Source organism: Octopus sinensis, linkage group LG5, assembly GCF_006345805.1.
Source record: "Octopus sinensis linkage group LG5, ASM634580v1, whole genome shotgun sequence".
NCBI classification, from domain to species: Eukaryota; Metazoa; Mollusca; class Cephalopoda; order Octopoda; family Octopodidae; genus Octopus; species Octopus sinensis.
This window is the reverse complement of record NC_043001.1, coordinates 44870937-44893250: the sequence shown is the minus strand read 5'-3', so window position 1 is coordinate 44893250 and position 22314 is coordinate 44870937. Positions and strand designations below refer to the sequence as shown.

Sequence of the window (22314 nt, the reverse complement as noted above, 5' to 3'; positions counted from 1 at the left end):
TAACAAATCTTTTCCTTATAGTATAGTAGAGTCAGTTGGGCACCACCTGTAAGAAAAACAACATCCTGATGCAATTCACTCTGCCAGAAATTTGGAAATGACATGATGTACTGCTTGGCATTTGCACCGGAAGTTCCAATACGAACATTTCAGAGTGTTTGTGTATCAATCTGAGGACATGTACTGAGAGTGATAAAAACCAAACATCCAGTCAACATCATGGTTTTGGGAATGATCACTGGTGATGGCAATGCCTCCATTCATCTTCCCACATGGCTTCAGACTCAACACAGAGGCCTACATCAAGTGCCTGGAGGAGGTAGTGTTGCCCTGGGTCAAGAGGGTGGCTGCTGGAAGACCCTATGTCTGGCAACAGGACTCTACACCATGCCACAAAAGCAGAAGAACCCAGTCATGGCAGTCAGACAATTTATGCGACCACATCATCCCTTACATCTGGCCACAACATCACCCCTTACACCTAACTCCCCAGACTGCATACTTAATGTTCTGCTGGTGCACTTTGAGTCTAAAAAAATGTTTGCCTGGAAGTTGGTCCATATACAGCAACATGTATGCACACTTCATAACTGCCCCATCAATAATGTGAGCATGTATTAGCATGCCTACATGATGTATCACATTGGATGTTGTCAATGTGTTAGGTCTTACCTAAGAGAAACATCATTCATAAACTGCATATGTGCTAAAGAACACATTCATACAAATGCCTCTTCTATTAATAAGACCTGGAGAAATTTTTTTAATAAGGATATTGTGGTCATTACCAAATCCTCAGAACAGAATACTAATAATTTAAGGATTAAGTAGGCTATCCTTATTACTCTATCAGCAAGCGATTACATTTGTACAGTGATAATTGTCTAATATAACATTAGCAAACTGTACATCTATCTCTACATGTTTGTACAGATCAGATCTAAGCTTGTCGGCCATTTTCTTGATAAGAAGTTTTGAAATTTGAATGTTGAAACATACAATAAAAGAGTGAGCTGTTGCCTATGGCTTTACTTTTGTTTATTTCTAATTTGCATTGAAGTGGTTTTTCAAACAATTTTAAAACTCTGTATAATTGGCACAAGTGTGACTGTGTGGTTAAGAGGTTTGCTTTCCAACTGTGTGGTCTTGGGTTCAGTCTAATTGTGCAGTACCTTGGGCAAGTGTCTTTTACTCTAGCCTTGGGCTGACAAGAGTCTTGTTCATCAAATTGGTTGTTGGAAATCGAAAGAAGCCCATTATGTGTGTGCGAGTATGTGCATGTGCGAGTATGTGTGTGTGGTGTGTGTGTGTGTGTGTTCTTGCCTGGACATTAGATGATAGTTGTAAATGAGCATCATTGCTATACAAAGAATTACCTTGCTTGGAAACATGTGAGGCTGTAGAAAATCAGTCCCAACAAATTCGTCTGACCTAAGTTTGGAAAAGTGAGTATTAAATAATAATGGTGGTGGTGGTGGTGGCATCTGTGACTTTTTTTCTTTTTTTCTTCAAACATCTGTTGCAGTTGTTTATTCGTTCACCATTTACTTACTTAATATGATCTCTCCTGCAACAAAGGAAAGCACAAATTAAACTTTGTAGCTGTTGATTTCTATTTAATGTTTCATAATGAAGCTATTTGATTGTTAGATAGAGTGGATAGTGCTTCAGGGTGATGTGATCTGACCTGATAAAATCAACAAAAGCAGTAAATTGTTTGTCCTATACCTGAGTAGATTATGCCTAACTGACATGGAAGAATGTTTGTTGCATTCACCAGCTAAGTTTTGGGATCCACTGAAATCTATTTTGTCTATATTGTCTAGAACTTAGAATTTTTCATTTGTTGTTAAATTTTAAACATCTTTAGACAAAGTTTATGTCTATTAATTGCTTGCATTAATATCAGTTGACTGAAGTGTTTTCAAATCACAGGCAGAGTGTCTGTGTGAGATACATACATGTAGGTGAATGGGGTATAAAATGTCATTCATTTATAGTTTGTTGAAACAGCTGTCATTAGGAGTTAGAATGTTGTGACGGCTGTCTTTACTTTATGTGTGTGTTTGCATGCATGCAAGTGTGTGTGTGTGTGCATACGACTGTGCATACAAGTGTGTTTGCATGCAAGTGTGTGTGAGAGAGAGAGAGAGAAAGAGTGAGTAATTACAAGTGATGATACTTCTACTACATGGTAGATGGAAGGGTATGACACATCCAACACAAACTTTATATTTATTTTAGTAACCTATATAGAAATAGCTTAAAATGACAGTTAACTTTCATTGAAATCACACCCTACCATCTTAAAGAGAAAACACTGACTGGTGGATTACCCAAAGAGATTACAGATCTGCTTCATCAAGGTTTGTCTATTTCAGTTTTAAAAGCTTTGAACAGCAACCATGTTCCTTTTCAGCACTTCCAAGGTCACCCAAAAACCAGATACTGGCTGAGGTACTTGCAATAGAGTAAACTCAGTTAAGATCACTTAAATTTCTGCACAAGGAAATCAATCACAAAACCATGTAGTTCACAGCTAAACAACACTGAACTACATTTTGTAAAAAAATGAAAATCTCTCTCTCAAGGATCTGAGATCTACTCTATCACGTATTCATCATCTGGATCATAATTTTATATTTAGGAGTTTTGTTTTGTTTTACTTGTAAATTTAACTATTTTTTGAAATATTTCTTTTGTTTATAAATTATTTTTTATATCTTTTTTTTCAGGTTCTATAAAGGACCAGCTGTAGGAGGAACATCTTTGACAACCTTTCATATATATGTATAATTTTTTTGTGTGTATATTCTTGGCAGAATCATGGATCCTCCAGTTGAAATGCGATACAGATCTTTATGGAAAAGAATCTCTTCATATGCTCTCACCTCATTTGCCTTCAGCTTTCTGAACTCAATATTTCAGTTTTACTATGTGAAAATCTTCTTGAACATTTACCACATTGAAGAGAGCTGGTTCCACATAGCTCAGATTGTCTTTATGATATGGAATGCCATCAATGATCCATTGTTTGCTTACATCCAGGACATGTCAGGATATTCATTCGTGCGAAGTCGTCGTGAGACCATCTTGTATGCAGCACCTTTCCTCTCTCTAGCTTTTCTTATTCCTTGGTTTCCTTGGTCTATTGGAACCTGGCTCACTGGTATCCACCTGATAATGTCACTCTGTCTCTATGACACTGCTTTCACATATATTGGACTTGCACACTGTTGTTTGAGCACAGAGATGTCTCATGTTCACAAGGACCGTCTCCAACTGATACAGTTTGCTGAGCTTGCCTGTCTGTTTGGCGGCACATCTGTGTTCTTCTGTGAGTACTTTACACAAAGTCTTAAGAACTTTGGCAACTTTCAAATACTATGCTTTATCATTGCTTGTATCAGCTGTCTGTGTATGCGATACACTGGCAAGAATGCATTCACTGAATATGACATTGCAAGTTCAGATAATTGTTGTGGAGAGAGCAAGAAGTCTTCAGAATCCATTACTATCATTCTTCGACAACTCTTTACAAATCGGAATTTCATTACTTTTGTCCTCGTGAATTTTTTCCAAATATTCCACAAGACATTCATCTCTAATTTCATGGCCATATTTATTGACCAGCTTCTTCCTGACACAGCTATCTCAACATTCACTCGAAGCACGTATTATGGTGCTATCAATGTTCTTCCTCAAGTAAGACATTGCATTTTAAAGTGCATTTTTATCTTTTTTACATTTTTACAGTTTTATAACATGCTATTGAGGTGTTTATCCTTTTTTTACAATTGTAGCCTTTCAAAGACTTGCCCAATCTATCCTCATACCTTCTTCCCTAAAATCTTGAAATCATCATCAGTCCAACTAGGTACCAGATTAACTTTAAAATTTACAAATAGTTAGGTTTTGCTTTACATATGGATACAAGAATAGGACAGGAAAGAAAATCATAAGTATTTTGTTATATTTACTATGAGAAAATACTAGAGATCAATTTATATATTCACAGCTTTTGATTACTGTACTCCTTGAGAATATGGATGTCTATTACTAAGAACTTCTAATCTACTATATCCCCACCCATGAAAATCTGTGGCTTTGTGCTTCTCTCAGAAGTCATTATTATTGTGTTTAAGGAATGTCAGTGCTGTTGTAGAATGACTAGAGCTCTGGGTATCTTATAATGTTTAGCTGTGTATTTTATTTTAATTGAAATCTAAACAAGGTTGTCAGCTTTGCTTTCCATCTTTGGAGGTGGGATGGTGATATAATCGACTGTTTTCTGCCCACAAACTTGTGAATTTCTTCCTATGTTAGAAATCATTATTTGTTTAAGGTAGTGCTTGGCAAATAATAGTTGTGAATTCTCAGTTTCAAACCTCCATTTTCTAAGTTCAAATTTGCCTAAGTCAGTTTTATCTTTTATTCTACTCAGGTTCATAAAATATGTAACAGACAATATTACTGATATTGCATAATAATAATAATTTATTATAAGGCCTGAAGGAGTAAATAGTTAATTAAATCGACTCTAGTACTTAAAAGGCATTTATTTTATTGGCTCTGGTGGAATTTGAACAACTCATTTCATAAAGAAACATAGCTATATATCTGAAGACAATTTATCTGGCTCTTACCATTTAGTTACTCTACTACTTAAAAATTATAATTTCTAATGTTGAAGCAAAGGTACATATTTTGGTGAAAGATGTATTTCAATTAACTAAATCAGCACAGAACCTATCTAGTACTCATTTTATTAAACCTGAAAGGATGAAATATAAGTTAACCTCGGAAGGCTTCAAACTTTATTCAAGCTATATCACTTTGTGGTATGTGGTTACAGATTGGTAAACAGCACTTCACTGTGGAACCTACTTATAGGTAGATGGATTGTATTTCTCTAAGTTACCTATATACAGCTAAGCTAGTAGACTTGATCTTAATAAGAACTAATTTGTTACCTGTTTTAACATCATCAATTGGTACATAATTCACACTGTTGCTAGCATAAGTAGGTTTAAAGATAAATTCCTCTCTTCAGTTTCAGATGTCTTATGCAAAAATATATAAATAAATTTAAAAAGTGCTGGACTAAACCAATCCGTAGGTTTTACTTACAACTACTTTCTTTTTTCTCCACCTTCAGGACTTGTTTAGGTAGCATTTACTCATTTTAGCTATCCAGCAGTCTCCGTGCTCTTAACACATAAATGTTCTTAGTGTATATCAACTGCATGAAATGCTTCAGTCCCAGGGGGCCTGCAATAATCATAGTCATGGATACTGTTCCCTTGATTAACTTACAGAAAATCAATGATGATGATGATGAGGAAAATGATAATCTAATTTAATATTTGCTTTGCAATTTCAGATATTAGTGATACTCTGTGCCCCTCTTGTTGCCAAAGTTGGGTATTACTATGTCACACTTGGTAACTTCATCTTCAAGATTCTATTTGGAGTGTTGATGTGTCTTGTGGGTCCATCATATCCTTTATTGTTCTTGACGTTCTTATTAGCCGACAGGTAAGTAAGTCTTTGATTAGCTAGAGTATTAATGTTCTGTTGATAAACTACCAGATTAAGATTCGTCACCACTATCATCATCATTAACAATAACACCATCAATAATCCCATCATCTGAAGATGGGTGAATTATATAGCTGGAATATCTCAGTTAGTGCTGACCTGGGGTTAAACAACAACTACCCACCAGGATTATCACCATCATCATTATTACCATTCATCCTTGTCAACATCATGCATTATCATCACCATTTTTTGTTGTCTATCATCATTAACAATACTACTCTATCATTATTATCTGCACTACCATTATCATCTTCACCATCATCAACCACAGCATCCTATTATTGTTCAGTATTAATTTGGATTTAAGGCGGCGAGCTGGCAGAATCATTAGTACACCGGGCAAAATGCTTAGCGGTATTTCGTCTGCTGTTATGTTCTGAGTTCAAATTCCGCCGAGGTCGACTTTGCCTTTCATCCTTTCAGGGTCGATAAATTAAGTACCAGTTACACACTGGGGTCGATATAATCGACTTAATCCGTTTGTCTGTCCTTGTTTGTCCCCTCTGTGTGTAGCCCCTTGTGGGCAGTAAAGAAATAACTATTAATTTGGATTTGATTGAGTGGATATGCAAAACATTAGCTGGTTATGTTGTCCTAATTTTGCATCTCATCTGTGAGGTCCAATGTAAGTCCAATATTTTGAGGTATGCTTTACTTGCAACTTGGTCAGCATCTAAAAAGCACTTTCATCAACACAGCATATTTTCGCCATGTGTGCACTGTTTACTTCAATACACATGTTGATAAATCTGATCATCTCTCCTGCTTAACTTGACCTGTACCTTTGATTCCAGATCAATGATTTAGAAAATAATTTTAACTCTGCACATCCAGAAAGTCATTTTCAGCTCAATCCATTTCAAACCCAGTAGGTAGACCATCTGCACTGTCTGAGTGTTCTAGCAGCTTTCATCATAGCATCTATTGTATATATCTCATACACCCTACTTGCCTTGCATCCTCACAACTATTGCACATATCTTCTGTTGCAACAAATAGTAAAATTTTGCTCTTAACTGTTTCCATCCATATCCAAATTTGAGCAAAATGTATATATACAAAACTGAAGTGCGATCTTGAACATGTATACACAAATATAGATCTATAGATTCACACACACACACACACACTGATATATTTAGCCTGGTGTCCTCATTTTGGTTGTTATAGACACAATGTTTTGGTTTTTGTATTTTCCAGGCTTCTTCAGGTGCCTGTCATATTTGGTATGTTTTTAGTCCATTGTCCATAATAAGGAGATTCTCTTTATTTGTTATTCTACTACCTGTGATGTGGTTAATTCATTGTACTTGATCCAGGGTATATATAACTTGACTGATCCTAGAGATTGATCCCATGTACACTTGCTAAATTGCTACACTTAGCACTTAATGCTTATACTCTGATAGCAGAAATTAGTGCTTATACAATGAGATAGCATAAATTAGGAACTGAAACTTAGCTTTTTATTTTTATGTCTGATGGCATGACAGTGTGGTAAGAAGTTTGCTTCCAAACCACATGGTTCCAGGTTCAATCCTACTGTGGGCATCTTGGGCAAGTGTCTTTTCTTATGCCCTCAGACTGACAAAAGCCTTATGTGTGGATTTAGTAGTTGGGCACTGAAAGAAGCCTGTTATATGTATAAATGTATGTGTGTGTGTGTGTGTTTGTCTCTTACCACCACTTGACAACCAGTGCCAGTATGTTTATATCCCCATAGCATAGTGGTTTCACATAGAGAATAATAGAATAAGTACCATGCTTTAAAAAAAAACATTAAGTACTGGGGTTGATTTGTTCAACTAAAATTTCTCAAGGTGGCGCCCCAGCATGGACACAGCCTAATAACTGAAACAAGTAAAAGGTAAAAGAAAGAGAGTTACCTTTTTTTCTTAAATGAAAGCTCCCATATACTTTTATAACACAATGTCAAGTTTGTTCAGGAATTTATCATAGTCCAGTATATGTGCAGATTCTTTCAGTCAATTTATCTTCCTCTATTATTCCATATTCTTTATTTAGACTTTATTCCACAAGGAGTGGCAGCTTCCCTGGTCTCTCTATAAGTATAACCATGTCTGATTTTTCTGTCACTCAATGGATCACAGCTTTATGATATTCCTCTAGTCTTACTTTTAAGGTGTGATTAGTCTCATTTTTTATATTCAGTGCTAAAATGCATGCTCTTTGTCATGATATCTTCCGACAGAGGCTTATTCAAAGTAGGTGTTTGGAACCAGAGAGCAGAAGTTTTTTGGACATGCCCCTAACATAAGATAGACAGATCTTAACAGATTTTAATTATATTTTCACCCTTCTCTGCTCTTGGAGGCAGATACTGAGCTTGCAGGGTAGTGGTGATTCTGAATCTCTCATCTCGAAAGAGTCCAGAAGCTGGCTACCCACATGGTTCTTGGTCTCAAGCATTTGTCTTATGAAGAAAGGCTGAAGACGTTCGACCTTTATTCTCTAGAAAAACGACAACGCCGTGGTGATCTCATTCTTGCTCACAACATCATAAGCGGAAAGTATAACCTCTCGAAAGAGCTGTTCTTCACTCCTACTCCAGAGCGTCGGCTGCGGGGTCACTCCGAAAAGCTCTATCTGCGACGATTTCATCTGAATCGAAGGAGAGGGGCTTTCTCTGTCCGGGTTGCGGATCCGTGGAATAAGCTGCCGGACGAGATAGTGAAGATGCCGACAACCGCTCGGTTCAAAGTCTCTCTTGACCAGAAATGGCCTGAACTCTTTGCATGAACACCACCCTGTACATAACTCCATGTCCCCCTACATGGCCTTGCTTTTTGAGCCAAAAAAATTAACTTAACTAACTAACTTAACTGATCTTGATCATGTCTTGTTGGTATGTAGCTGGGCCATCACTTGTAGGCCACAAACGATTCTTTTCTTCACACTGCAAGAATGGCGTGAATCAAAGTTCAAGTATTGTTTGTGAATGCGGGTTTACAATACCAAATTTACTGGTATATAAACCCCCCCCCTACACACACATAAAATGTGTGTGTGTGTGTGTAAGAGTGAGAGAGAGAAGGAAAGATAACTCTCGATAATGGTCCAATAATCTCTGCGAAGAAAAGATAACTCTTGTTTACGTTTAAGGGAAAGATAACTTTTAAAAAACCTTGCATGAAGTCATTCTTAGCTTTAAAAGAATTTGTTTTTCTTTTCCATTTTATTTATATTAACCCTTTTGTCTTGACACAATTTAAACTCTTTATTGTCTGTATATAGAGAATTTTTATGATAGTCATTTTGGAAAAATACACCTGTTGTTATATTATTATGTTTTCCAATATATAAGAAGTTCGATTCACGACAACATGGTTTCTGGTTCAGTCCTATTGTACAGCACCTTGTCTTCTTCCTTGGTAGAGAAATCTTTATAGTAGCCTGTTGTGTGTGTATGCGTGTGTGTGTGTGCTCGTGTACACACACACACACTTGTGTATGTGTTTGTGTGTGTCTTCTCATGGCTTGACCTCTATTGTTGCTTTTGTTACTTCCATGTAACTTAGCAGAAAAAAAGAAGGACTGATACAAGTACCTGACTTCAAAAAAAGTAAAGTACTAGGATCCGTTTGATTGACTGAGTTTTTCAAGTTAGTGTTCTAGTACTCCAGTCCAGTGGCTGAAACAAGCAAAAGAATAAAAGAATATATTGCATTAAGTCTCAAAATCTTTCATGATACATTGGTAACTTGGTCAAAAACACTCCTATTGCCAGTAAATATCTTTTTAGAGATATGTCTTGGTTACAAATATTCTCTTTTGATAAGAAGATTATAGAAGAAGTCAACTGTATGATGGAAAATATCTATGCTTAAAGCTATGCAATACTAGGAAAAAATATATAGACATGCATTTGTATTTTAGATATCCTATGATTTAACACTTATGAGTTTTACTCTGAGTTGTAGACCACAAATAACTGATAGATAATATCTAACTTCAAAATAATAATAATTATAATAATACTAGCAGTATCGCCCGGCGTTGCTCGGGTTTGTAAGGGAAATAACTATATAAGCATTTTTAGAGAGTTACTTCCCTTATAAATTCGGGCTTTCTAAGCCATTTTTGTTTTGGTGTCTTCAAGCCGTGAAGTCGTTGTTCTAAAAGAATGCTGGTTTCCTTCACAACGCATTACGACGTTGATTTCTTTACACTCCCTTCCCCACAGCTTCACGAGGGAGGGAAGGGGGAGAAGCAAACAGGTGCAGCTGTGAGCGTGGACGCCAACTCCACCGCCATCGACACACGATGCATTTTATGCATTAAAATGGAATAAAAAATGATGTTAAATTATTTTTAAAATCGTAGACTCATCGTTGACGCGCGCTAATAGTCAGACGGGCTCGATATGAATCACGACTATAAGATACCCGAATTTGGTTAAACTGCACCACAAAATGTGGGAGGAGTTAGGAATCTAAATCGAAGGGGACAGACACTCACACAACTAGAGCTTTATATAGATATAGAGAAAGAACGTTTTTAAAGCATGGATTAAATGTTGAAATCAGAGGACTTTCCTTTTTCTCTCTCTCTCTCTCTCTCTCTCTCTCTCTCTCTCTCCCTCTCTTTATTTTACTTAAAAAACAAAATACTATTAAACTGGATGTGCGTCTTCCAAATATTTTTTCTTAGCTGTATATGTACAACTTTTACAGTTATAAAAACCCATTGATTGTTTCTACAATACATGAACATCATATAGGTTTTGCTTGATTTGCTAGAAATAGCTTGCAATTCTTCCTCTACTGTTTTAAACAAAGCAGAATACATTGGATAATGTAGTCCTAGATATATTATGTCTGAAATTAAGACTGAATGATTGAGCTATGATACTTTTAATCATTGGTTAAGTTGATCATAGTGGATTTGAGGTTCATGCTCATCATTAAGGGGTGCACTGGATGGCATTGCCCTTCACTATTCAATGGTGCATCCTCAGATTTAGAAAATATAGTTTACAAAATCTTTCTGCAATACAAATTAATGCCCATCCAAAATATTTCAAGGTACCAAAGTCTGGCAACAGGCTGCTGATGCTAATCAACAAAGCCCACATGTGTGCATGAGCATGTGCACGCACGCACACACACACACCACACACACACACACACACACACACACACACCACACACACACACACACACACACACACGCACGCACACACACACGTATGCCTATGGTTACCATCTACCCAATTACACCTTTTTTCTTTGTTTTTGCAGTTCTTACACATGTGCAACTTACTCCTTGATTAATATGCCACTATCTGATGTTGCTGATGAAAATGCTGCCACTTATAACCGACCGTAAGTATTAATATTATTGGTGAGCTGGCAGAATCGTTAGCATGCTGGACAGAATGCTTAGCTGTATTTCGCCTGTTGCTACATTCTGAATTGAAATTCTGCCTTTCATCCTTTCAAGGTTGATAAATTAAGTGTGAACCACTAGGGTCGATATAATCAACAAGTCCTCTCCCCAAGAATTTCAGGCCTTGTGCTTATACTAGAAAGGGTTGTCATGACTGTTATTATTAATAAGGAAGTGAGCTGGTAGAATCATTAGCACACCAGGCAAAATGCTTAGTGGGATTTTGTCTCTCTTTGTATTATGAGTTTAATTCTGCAGTGGTTGACTTTGCCTTTCATCCTTTTGGTGGTCAATAAAATAAGTACCAATTGAGCACTGGGTCAATGTAATCGACTTATCATCTTCCCCAAACTGCCGGCCTTGTGCCAAAATTTGAAATCATTATTATCATTATTAAGGTGACAAGCTGACAGGATCATTAGTGGATCAAACAAAATGCTTAATAGCATTTCTTCCAATTCTTTATGTTCTGAGTTCAAAACCTGCTGATGTCAGCTTTGACTTTCATCACTTCAGGCTTGATCAAACAAATACCAGTCAAATATTGAGGATGATGTAATTGACTTGTTTTCTCCCCATGAAATTGCTGGTCTTCTGCCAAAATTAGAAAAATTACTGTTGTTATTGTTATTATTAAGGCAAACATCCAGTCCACATTGTAAAGTGGTTGGTGTTTGGAAGGACATCCAACTGTAAAGATCATGCCAAAACAACCTCTCCTGTGTTTGTGCCACATAAAAAGTACTTTGTTTACTCTGTCAAGTAGTTGGTACTAGGAAGGGCACCTAACTGTAAAAACCATACCAAAACAGATGCAGGATTCTGGTGCAGGTTCATGCCTGGTCAGCTCCTGTCCAACCAATGCCAGCATTGAAGGTGGGCATTATACTATGATGTTGATGATGATGATGAGTGAACTAACAGAATTGTCCATATGTCGGAGAAAATGTTAAGTGACATTATTTCCAAATAATAGTAGGGTGCCAAGAGCACCATCCGAGCGTGATCGTTGCCAGAGCACCTAACTGGCTTCCATGTTGGTGGCACGTAAAAGGGCACCATTCAAGCATGATCATTACCAGTGTCACCTTACTGGCACCTGTGCCGGTGGCATGTGTAAAAAGATTCGAGTAAGGTCATTGCCAGTACCGCCTACACTCTTGGAACGGTTGGCGTTAGGAAGTGCATCCAGCTGTAGAAACTCTGCCAGATCAAAACTGGAGCCTGGTGCAGCCATCTGGCTCGCCAGCCCTCAGTCAGAATTGTCCAACCCATGCTAGCATGGAAAGCGGACGTTAAACGATGATGATGATGATGGTGCTAATGAATTACATTTTGAGTTCTCATGTCACTGAGGTCAACTTTGCCTTCCACCCTTACTAGAGTCACTGTAATCGACTTCCTTCAAAATTACTATTCTTTTGCCAAAAATTAGAATGATTTTATTATTAAGGTGCCGTGGCAGAATTGTTAATGTAACAGACAAATTGTTTGGTGGCATTTCTTCTAACTCAGTTCAAATCCCGCTGAGGTCAGCTTTCTCTTTCCACTTTTAGGTGTTGATAAAATAAAGTACCAGTCAAATACTGGAATTGATACAACCAACTTGTCACCTGTCAAATTATTGGCCTTGTGCCTTTTGTAGCAATGATGATGATGATTATTATTATTATTATCATCATCATCAAGGCTGCTCTTTGCTGCCTTCCTGTTAGACTCTATCTTTGATGGGGAGGAAGACATGGATGATACCAACATTGTGTGTGCAATTGAAGTGATTAGTTTACAAGTCCAGCCTACAGATTCGACTTTAGTCAGAAAGGAGTCCTCTAAAGATCCAGTTTTGGCACAAGTGATGCATTTTACATGAGGTCTTGACTCTTATGCTCCAGTAGAGCAATTCCAAAACGTTCCCAATCTTTGAGCACATGTCATGGATGGTTACTGTATGATACAAGACTAGTCATTCCTACCAGTCTACAAGAACAAATCTTACATCTGCTACACACAAGTCAACTCGGTATGCAACAGCAGAAGCAGTTAGCACAAACAGCAGTATACTGGCCAAACATTGATGTGGAAATCATGGATCTTTGACGCCGCTGCACTTCTTGCTGTGAACACAGAAAGGCACCATTTAAACCAGCAATTCATCCATGGGTAATGCCTGAAAAGCCTTGGTCACATTTGCATGTAGATCATGCCATCAACTTTTTGGGGTGTAATTGGTTAGTAGTCACTGATGCATACATGCCACTACTTCAGTTTCCAGTAAGACTACAATGGATTTGTTAGAGGAATATTTTGCACACTTTGGATATCCACACACCATCATGTCTGACAATGCCACCTGCTTTGCTTCTGAAGAATTTCAAAACTACTGTAAGGGAGAAGCATTGTTCATCTAATGGGAGCTCCCTATCACCCTTCAACGAACGGAGCTGCTGAGCACTTGATTCAAATTTTCAAGCAAGCGTTACAAATATCTTCCAAAACACCTAAAGAAGCTTTGCTGAAATTCTTGATGCAATTCAGGAGATCACCTATTACTAGTGGCTACTCACCAAGTGAATTACTCAACAGTCATCAATTACACACCAAGATTGACATTTTGCTTCCATCTCCAGTTCATTTGGCCCAATCCAAATTGAAAAGGTCTACCGAGAGAGATGTAGTTAAAACTTTCAATTGATTTCAACTTGGTGATCCATGCTATGCTCTGTATTTTGGACCAATGAGAAACAAAGATCCATGTTGGGTTCTAGCTATAGTTGTGAAGAAACAAGGAACGCGAATGTTTCATGTTCAACTTGTACCTAGAAGTCACACTTGGAGACGTCATCTAGAACAATTGCAACCTCAATATTCTTCGGAAGATGACCAAGAACTGGGAGATACACCTTCTTTCCGTGATTCAGAACCTCAAGTTATTGATGAATCTGCCCCTGAAGAAGAACCTGTTAGCTCATAATTACCACCTAGCAATAATAACTCAACCCCAGAATACAGTCATCAACATCCAAGAAGATCAATGAGCTGAAGAAAACCTCTGGACTATTATGTGTCATAATACTGATTTATTTGTGTTCAATTTTGTTGTGATACTGTGTAATTTACGTTTTATATTCCATACTTGTTGGGTTGGGGTGTTTTATTGCTCTAATTTAGTTCTGTTCTGACTCAGTATTGAACTGAGTCTTGTTTAGTAAATATATTTGTATTTTGTTAATTTGTACAAATAATAGTTCTTCTAATTTGCATACTGCTTTGTTTTGCACATGGGTTTTTGGGTTCTGCTTTAATCAGTGTGTATTTTTGAGTATATATTGCTCACATATTCACTCCATTATTAGTTGGCATTCGAGTAATGTAATAATTCTGTATTAAAATATAACTATATATATATATAGATTGTGCGTATATGTATACAGAAATCCATAGATATCTATACACACACACATATGTGTGTGTGTAGGTGTATGTGTATTGGTAATAAATTGGCATTGAGCAAAAAAAATATATTGAGACATTTTTTACCCTCTTTATGTAGATACTGCCTTGTCACTTTTGTTATGAAAAATACACTGTAGCAATGACTGGCTTATTAGAATCCTTAATCAACAATGCCATTATTCATAACATGCATGACATTATGCAAAAGTCAAACAATCTGCTGTTTTAACTAAACTGTTCAACCTATGTGACATTTACAATTGTCTGCCCATGTGGCAGTCTAAGTACCATGACATTTACATGATAGCTTTTCTTTGTGTTTGGTAATTAGGCACCAATCATAGTAATCTTGTGCCAGTACAATATTAGTTTTCTGATATTGTCTTTCCAGTTTTTCTTTGAACTTCCTTGAGAGATATATGTTAGTAATAGACTAAGATTGATTGAGTCATCTGTACACCTTTGCATTCACACATGCACTTTGGCTTTGGCAGAGTGACAGACTAAATGCTGAAGCATTTAGTAGCATCTGGTTCATAAGCCAACACTTTATCAAGTTTACTAGCAGTCACTCAGGCTAGATTCACACTCAACATCCAAAACAATTACATCTACAATCAGTTTACCAATTTATTGTCTTGCATTTGAAACCTTTGAATATTTACATATAACAATGATATCTTTCACTAACATTATGCTCTCTTTTTTTACTTTTTGTTTCTGCTTCTCCAAAAATACCAAACAACATCTAGGAAACCAATTTCATCCATGATCTATGGAATGAGTGCACTCATTGAAAAGCCAGCCATTTCAATTTCACCCATGTTCATTGTCAATATTCTCAACTCTTATGGCTACCAGCAGCTAAAGGAAGGAAAACTGTCTTTGTCCAAGACCAACATGTTGAAGTCCACCATGTTCAATCTGATATACATCATTCCAATTTGTATGGGTTGTGTCCAGCTGGTCATCTGGTCATTGTTCAGGCTAAGGCACACACACAAGAACTCTGGTGTGGGAAAATCATGAACTTCGCAACTCTGCACTGGTCCTTGTTGATGAATTTCAGGTTGTGTGCCTAATTTAATCATCATCATCATCATCATTGTCGTCGTCATTGTGATCATCATCATTATCATCACCATCATCATCATCATTATTATTATTGTATAAGGCAGCAATCTGGCAGAATTGTTAGATTGTTGGACAAAATGCCTTGTGGTATTTCTTCCAGCTTATTACATTCTGAGTACAAATTATGCTGAGGTTGACCAATTGAGTACAAGGTGTCTATGTAATCAATTAACCTTCTCCCTCAAAATGTCAGGCCTTGTGCCTATAGTAGAAAGAATTATTATTATTATCAGTGGCAGAAGCAGTAGAGTGGTGAATAAAATACCTTGTCATACTTAGTTACATCTTATTATGTTCTGAGTTCAAATTCCACTGGTGTGAATTTTGCCTTTCATCTCTGGGGTTGATAAAATGAGAACAGTCAAGTAGAGGTTTCATTTAAATCTACTACAATCCCTTTCATAACCTGGGCCATTATTATTTTTAGGGCAGTAGATTGGCTAAATAATTAGAGCATCAAGTAAAATGACTTTGTCTCTGCTCTTCGCATTCTGATTTCAAATCCTGCCAAGATCAACTTTGCCTTTCATCCTTTTGGAATCAATAAAATAAAGTGCCAGCCATATACTGGGGTCAATTCAATCAACTTGTCCCCTCTCCTTAAATTGATGGCCCAGTGCCAAAATTAGTAAGATTTATTGTTGTTGTTGTTAGAGTGTTGGACAAGAGAATCAGTAGAGACTGGATAAAATATTTTGTGATTTTTATTCATGTACCTTTACATTCTGTGTTCCAATTCCACCCTAGTTAACTTTTTTTTTCCTCCTTCTTAAGGCCATTAAATAAATAGCTGTGTAAAACAGGAGTCAGTTCAGTCAAATACGCCTAAATGTATTGCCTTGTGCTTCTGTAAGAAAACATAACCGTCATCGTTGTTATTATTATTTAGTGCCAGAAACAATAATGTCAAACTAATTGTCTTTCAGTTTTTAGCTATGTTTCTCTATCCTTCTAAAGTTGATGAAATAAGGCCAATTACTGGAGCCAATATAATCAACTATATACCTCTCTCTCTTCAAATACATGTGCTTGTGTTAAAAATTCATGGGGGCTGTGGTTTGACATTTGTTTCATTATCAAACAAAATGCATAATAAAATTTAGTTATAACATTTTATATTCTGAATTCAAATCCCACAATTTGAGTGTTAGGTTTGATATCACTGACTGATCATTCCCCACAAATATGTGACTTTGTATTCATGACAAAAAAAAAAAACCTCACAGAATGGTTAAATGTCTTGTGGGTAGTATTTTTTTCAGCTCTTTGTGGTATGAATTCAAATCTCACTGAGATCAGTTTTGCCTTTCATCGTTTGGGATCAATAAAATAAAGTACTATTTGAGTAGTGGGTCAATGTAATCTTCCGTTTTCTGCTTCTCAAAATTGCTGGCCTTGTGCCTTAATCAGAAACCATTATTAATATTATATTATTATTATTATTATTATTATTATTATTATTATTATTATTCAAAAGCTTTTACATGCAAATTTAATTAGTAAGGATGTTATCATAAGATTTGATGACAACAGATCTCCTCAAATCTCAATAACCTTTGTTTAGATTCCTGCAGAATACAGGATAGCACTTTTCTACAGGTCACCAATATGTGTCTCAATTTCTATTTCTTTCAGCCTTTTAGATAGCAATTTGGGTGTTGCACAGAGTACACTCGTTACCACTGGTATAATTTTCACTTTTATGTTCCACAGTCTTTTCATCTCTGTGGTTCAATAAATAAATAATTGTTATACAGTTGGGTCTCATTTTAATCAGTCATATCCTTATTCTCATATCTCCTGCTAACAAATTTGTTATCTTGTGCCCACGTGTGAAGGTATTGTTTTGCTTAAGTTGGAGATTACTATTCATATCAGCTAGTTGCTGTCTTAGCCCCTTGTTTATCTTGACTGAACAGACTTATGATCAAAGATGTTCCACTGCATAAATATTCTGTCTGTTATTTTTCTTGTTTTTGTCAAGTTAAGTTTTTCAGGATTACATTGTATCCCCCCCCCCATTTTTTTTTTTAAATAAGTCTGATTTGAAGGATATTTAGCTTCTTGTTCTATTGAGGTGACTGCACACAACTAAATGACTTTTGATGATATTGGTGATGGCTATAATCTTGCTTAGCTGCAGATCATCTCTTATTAAGTATGAAGAAATGTATAGATGATTCACAATTTGTACAGATACAAGTGAGTATGACATTTTTGGCATAAGAGGGTAAGTTCTTAACAAAATAAATTAGGTGGTTTTGGTTTCAGTTTCCAAGTGAAACTTATTCTTGATTTTCAAAATTACCTTAGCATAATATATTTATATGAAAACTCATGTCTTTTTGTAAAAAGAGAAAATGACTATATTATATTTTTAATTATATAAATATATGTATATGTTTATCATTTTATTGATTTTTTTAGCTTTGTTTATTAAAAAAAACTCAACTGACTGAAAGTTTCTTACAAGTTTAAAAAGGAATCATGTTACTACTGCTGGAGAAATGCAAATTTTGCAGTGTGCATGTGTGTGTGTGTGTACAGATGCATGTACATGCATGTTATGTGTGTGTGTATATATATATATGTATATGTATGTATATATGTGTATATATATATGTATGTATGTATATATGTATGTATATATATATGTGCATAAGAATGTGTGCGTATGCTTAACTCTGTTGCATATTTGTTATTTTATTTATTTTTGCTTATATATATATATATATATATATTGTGTGTATGTGTGTGTGCACCTCTTCTACCCTCATATACTGTATTAGATGCATCCTCTGAGGTAAACTATATGTAGGTCAGACGGGCCGCTGGTTGGCCGACTGGTTCACTGAACATCTAAGGGATGTTCGGCTACATTCGAACATCCCCATCGCCGGGTCACTTCCGCTTGGCCAACCACTCCTTCTCTAACATGTCCGTCTTTGGCCTCGCTCTGCACCATGGATCCACACACTCACGACTCCACCTGGAACAGTGTTATATTTTTAATCTACAAACAACTGTCCCCTTCAGACTAAACACAACCTCCCCCTCCTAATGACTGCCTCTACAACCTCCTGCAATAAGCAACTTTATTTCATTTTTTGTTTTTTTTTATTGTGCCATTTTATATTGTATTAACTTCTTCTTTATCCCCTATTAACCTTTTTTATTATAATTTATTACATTTTATTTTATTTCTGTATACACGCACACATTCACACACAAACGTACATATACACACACACGAAGAAATACATGCCCCCGTGCACATATACCTCCCACACACACAACACACACTCATACAGAAGCACACAATTACACACACATGGACATAAGCACACACACACATAAGCACATGCATGCACACATACACACACATGCATACACACGCACATGCACACACTCATTCACACATAAGCACACACACACACTTGCACACATACCTAACACTAACAACTCCACACACACATGCATACACACACACATGCATACAAATACACAACTACGTACACATACACATGCACACATGCACGCACACACAAAATGCACACACATACACTCACATGCACACACATATACATACACACACTCATACACACGCACAAATACCTCCCCCACACACATACATACACTCACACAATTATACATTCATGGACATACACACATGTACCCACACACACACACACACACACAGAGTAATGCACATTTGCACCACAGACACAATCCACACACAACCCCACACATACACATACATACACACAGATGCAGGCACAAACTGCACACAAAGCACACACACAACATATACATACATGCACACACACATACTTCAAGCTACCAGTTAAACACCTTTCTACTGGCCATTCTCCTATGCACATGCGAAGGGAGACACACAAAAGACAGCCACTCCTACCAAAAATTCTTACTATAAATTCTTCCTACACACACACACATATAAAACGCCAAAACCACACACACACACACCACACACACACACACATATAAACAGCCAAAACCACACACACACATATACATACATGCACATGCTTTTATTACACACACACACACATACCCACACATATCTCCTTCTCTTACACTCTCCTGTCTTATAAAGAATTTTTCTTCCCCCATTACCTTCTAGTCATTTCAAAATGTAACCGTGTGTGTATCATTGGCGATTTTCTTCCTCCGTCTTCCCTTCCTTTGGACTTTCCTCTATTTCTGAAGTAGAGCTTTGCTCGAAACGTTAAATCCTCTTTCCATCCTTTCCTGAGCATCTTCTAATACAGTACTTGTACCACGTCCTCACGTTATTGTTTTTTCTTATTTGTTCTTTGTTCGGATTTACTATACATATATATATATATATATATATATATATATATATATTATAGCAGGGAATTCAGAATTGTCATCATAAAAAAGAAAAAAAATGCTTTGCCTCTACATCTTTGCTGCAGTGCTGCAAATATATTCAAAATCATGTAATAGGGACATATTGTAGGTCTTGCACCTAATTTTAATAGCAGCTCCCTAAAATTTTATAAGACCTTTTTTTTTTTGTGGGTAAGTGGGATTAAACAGTGTGTTCAATATCATAAAATTACCCCTCTTCCCACAAAATCAAAGATTGACAAATATACTGACCAGCCTTTGATTATATATATATATATTGTGTGTATGCACATGTGTGTGTGTGAATGAATGAATGAATGAATGAATACAAATGAGTTAAGGTTCACTACATCTGTTTCAGATAAATTTTTTATTGATGAATTAACTGATCTCATCATGAGGAAAAAAAATATTTTCTTCAGGTGAATTAAAAATCAAAAATTTAAAATATAGAATTTGGTTTGGAAACAATACCAAGATGTGGAATGTGTATATATGTTAGTGTGTGTATATATATATATATATGTGTGTGTGTGTGTATATATATATATATATATATATAAATGTGTGTATATACACATGTATATATGTATATATATGTGTGTGTGTATTTATATTAGAAGGTTTGGAGGTGATGTACAGATATTATATATTAGAAAAATTAAGGTATTCAGAGATCTGGATGGTTCATATACCAATATTTATTAACATGTCACATGTTTTTACAAATCACATATAAGCACTTTCATCTGCTCTATATTAGAGATTCTTTAGATTTAAATTTTGTGAAGAGGTTTCTCTCTTTTTATAGTATTAGTGAATGGGTTGGGGTGGAGAGAAAGAGAGAGAGAGGGGAAAAGAGTAATGTGGAATGTATAGGGTAGGAAAGAGGGAGAGGAATGGGGAGAAAGTGAGAGAGAGTGTGTGTGTATATCTGAAAGGAAGCATTTTGAATAAGAGACTAAGAGAAAAGGAAAAGAATATATATTTTTAAGTAGGTGGCTAGAACAGATGCTTTCTTTGGTTCAGCCAGCTCACCAGGGGGTCTGAAAGAAAAATCTTTCCAAAGTGAAAAAATGTGTTTTTTCTTAATGTCAATGGAAAAGAGAAGGAAAGAAAGAAAAAGAAGAAAAAATGTATTTGTATGTATACAGTTGATCAGTTCTTTCAATAGAAGATGACAACTTGATTCTTGGTCTGTAAAAATGGCAAGACCAGATGGTTACTCTAAGGAGGGGGAGTCTGTTTTGATGAGGAATAATGAAGAAACAATGATAGAAATCTTTGGAAATTACTCCAATTAAAGGATGAACTCACATTCATCCATTAAAAGATATATATATATATTTAAAAGTATGTATAATATATAAAGTTATATATATATATGTATATGTGTGTATGTATATGCATATATATATATGTGTGTGTGTATATATGGATATATATATGTATGATATATATATATATATATATTAGAAAAAATGCTCATAGATCTGGATGGTTGTACATTTACAGATTTTTATTAATATGTCATGTTTTTATAAATCATATATTAGCACTTGCTTCTACTCTAGTAGATTCTTCAGATTTGAATTTTTGAGGAGATTCATCTCTTTTTATAGTATATAGGATAGTAAAAGAGGGTGAGGAATGGGGAGAAAGTGAGAGAGAGTGTGTGTGTGCCTGTGTATCTGAAAGGAGTGTCAATGGAAAAGAGAAGGAAAGAAAGAAGGAAGAGAGAAAGAAGAAAAAATGTGTTTACATCTATACAGCTGGTCACTTCTTTCAATAGAAAGTGATGAGTTGATTCTTGGCTTTTAAAAATGGCAAAACTCTAAGTGGGGGTCTTGTTTTGATAAAAGTTATTTTTCAAACAATTGTCTGAATTTATTTTCATCATCATCAATGTCCATTGAAAGAGAGTGTGTGTGAGTGTGTGTATGTGTGCATATGTGTCTGTGTGTGTGCGTGTGGTGTGTGCCTGTGTATCTGAAAGAAGTGTCAAGGGAAAAGAGAAGGAAAGAATGGAGGAAGAAAAGATTGTGTTTACATCTATACAGCTGTTCAGTTCTTTCAATAGAAGATGACAAGTTGGTTAATAAAAGTTATTTGTCAAAAAAATTGGCTGGATTTATTATTATTGTCATCATCCTTGTCCAATGTTTGATTCCTGTGCTGGTATGGGTTGCAAGTGCATCTACTCTAGTAGATTTATAAAAAACATGTGACATATTAATAAAAAACTGTAAATGTACAACCATCCACATCTCTGAGTACCTTATTTATTCCTAATATATAATACCTGTACATCACCGC

General features: G+C 35.9%; 1 protein-coding gene across 5 annotated transcripts in view; it reads left to right on the top strand.

Annotated features, from left to right (window-relative positions):
- The window catches only part of LOC115212049 (transmembrane protein 180-like), a 31450-nt gene extending 13608 nt beyond the window's left edge, over window positions 1-17842 (top strand). For 4 of the 5 annotated variants that reach the window (XM_029780854.2, XM_029780856.2, XM_036503381.1 and 1 more), the window contains 4 exons: window positions 2736-3705; window positions 5384-5538; window positions 10866-10949; window positions 15219-17842. In XM_029780854.2, the coding sequence (XP_029636714.1) occupies window positions 2827-3705; window positions 5384-5538; window positions 10866-10949; window positions 15219-15495 (1395 nt within the window). In that variant the 5' untranslated portion in view covers window positions 2736-2826 and the 3' untranslated portion in view covers window positions 15496-17842. Of the gene's footprint in view, window positions 1-1911; window positions 2367-2735; window positions 3706-5383; window positions 5539-10865; window positions 10950-15218 lie in introns of those variants that run through there. The other variant, XM_029780855.2, reaches the window with a different exon arrangement.
- The last annotated feature ends 4472 nt before the right edge of the window (window positions 17843-22314 follow it).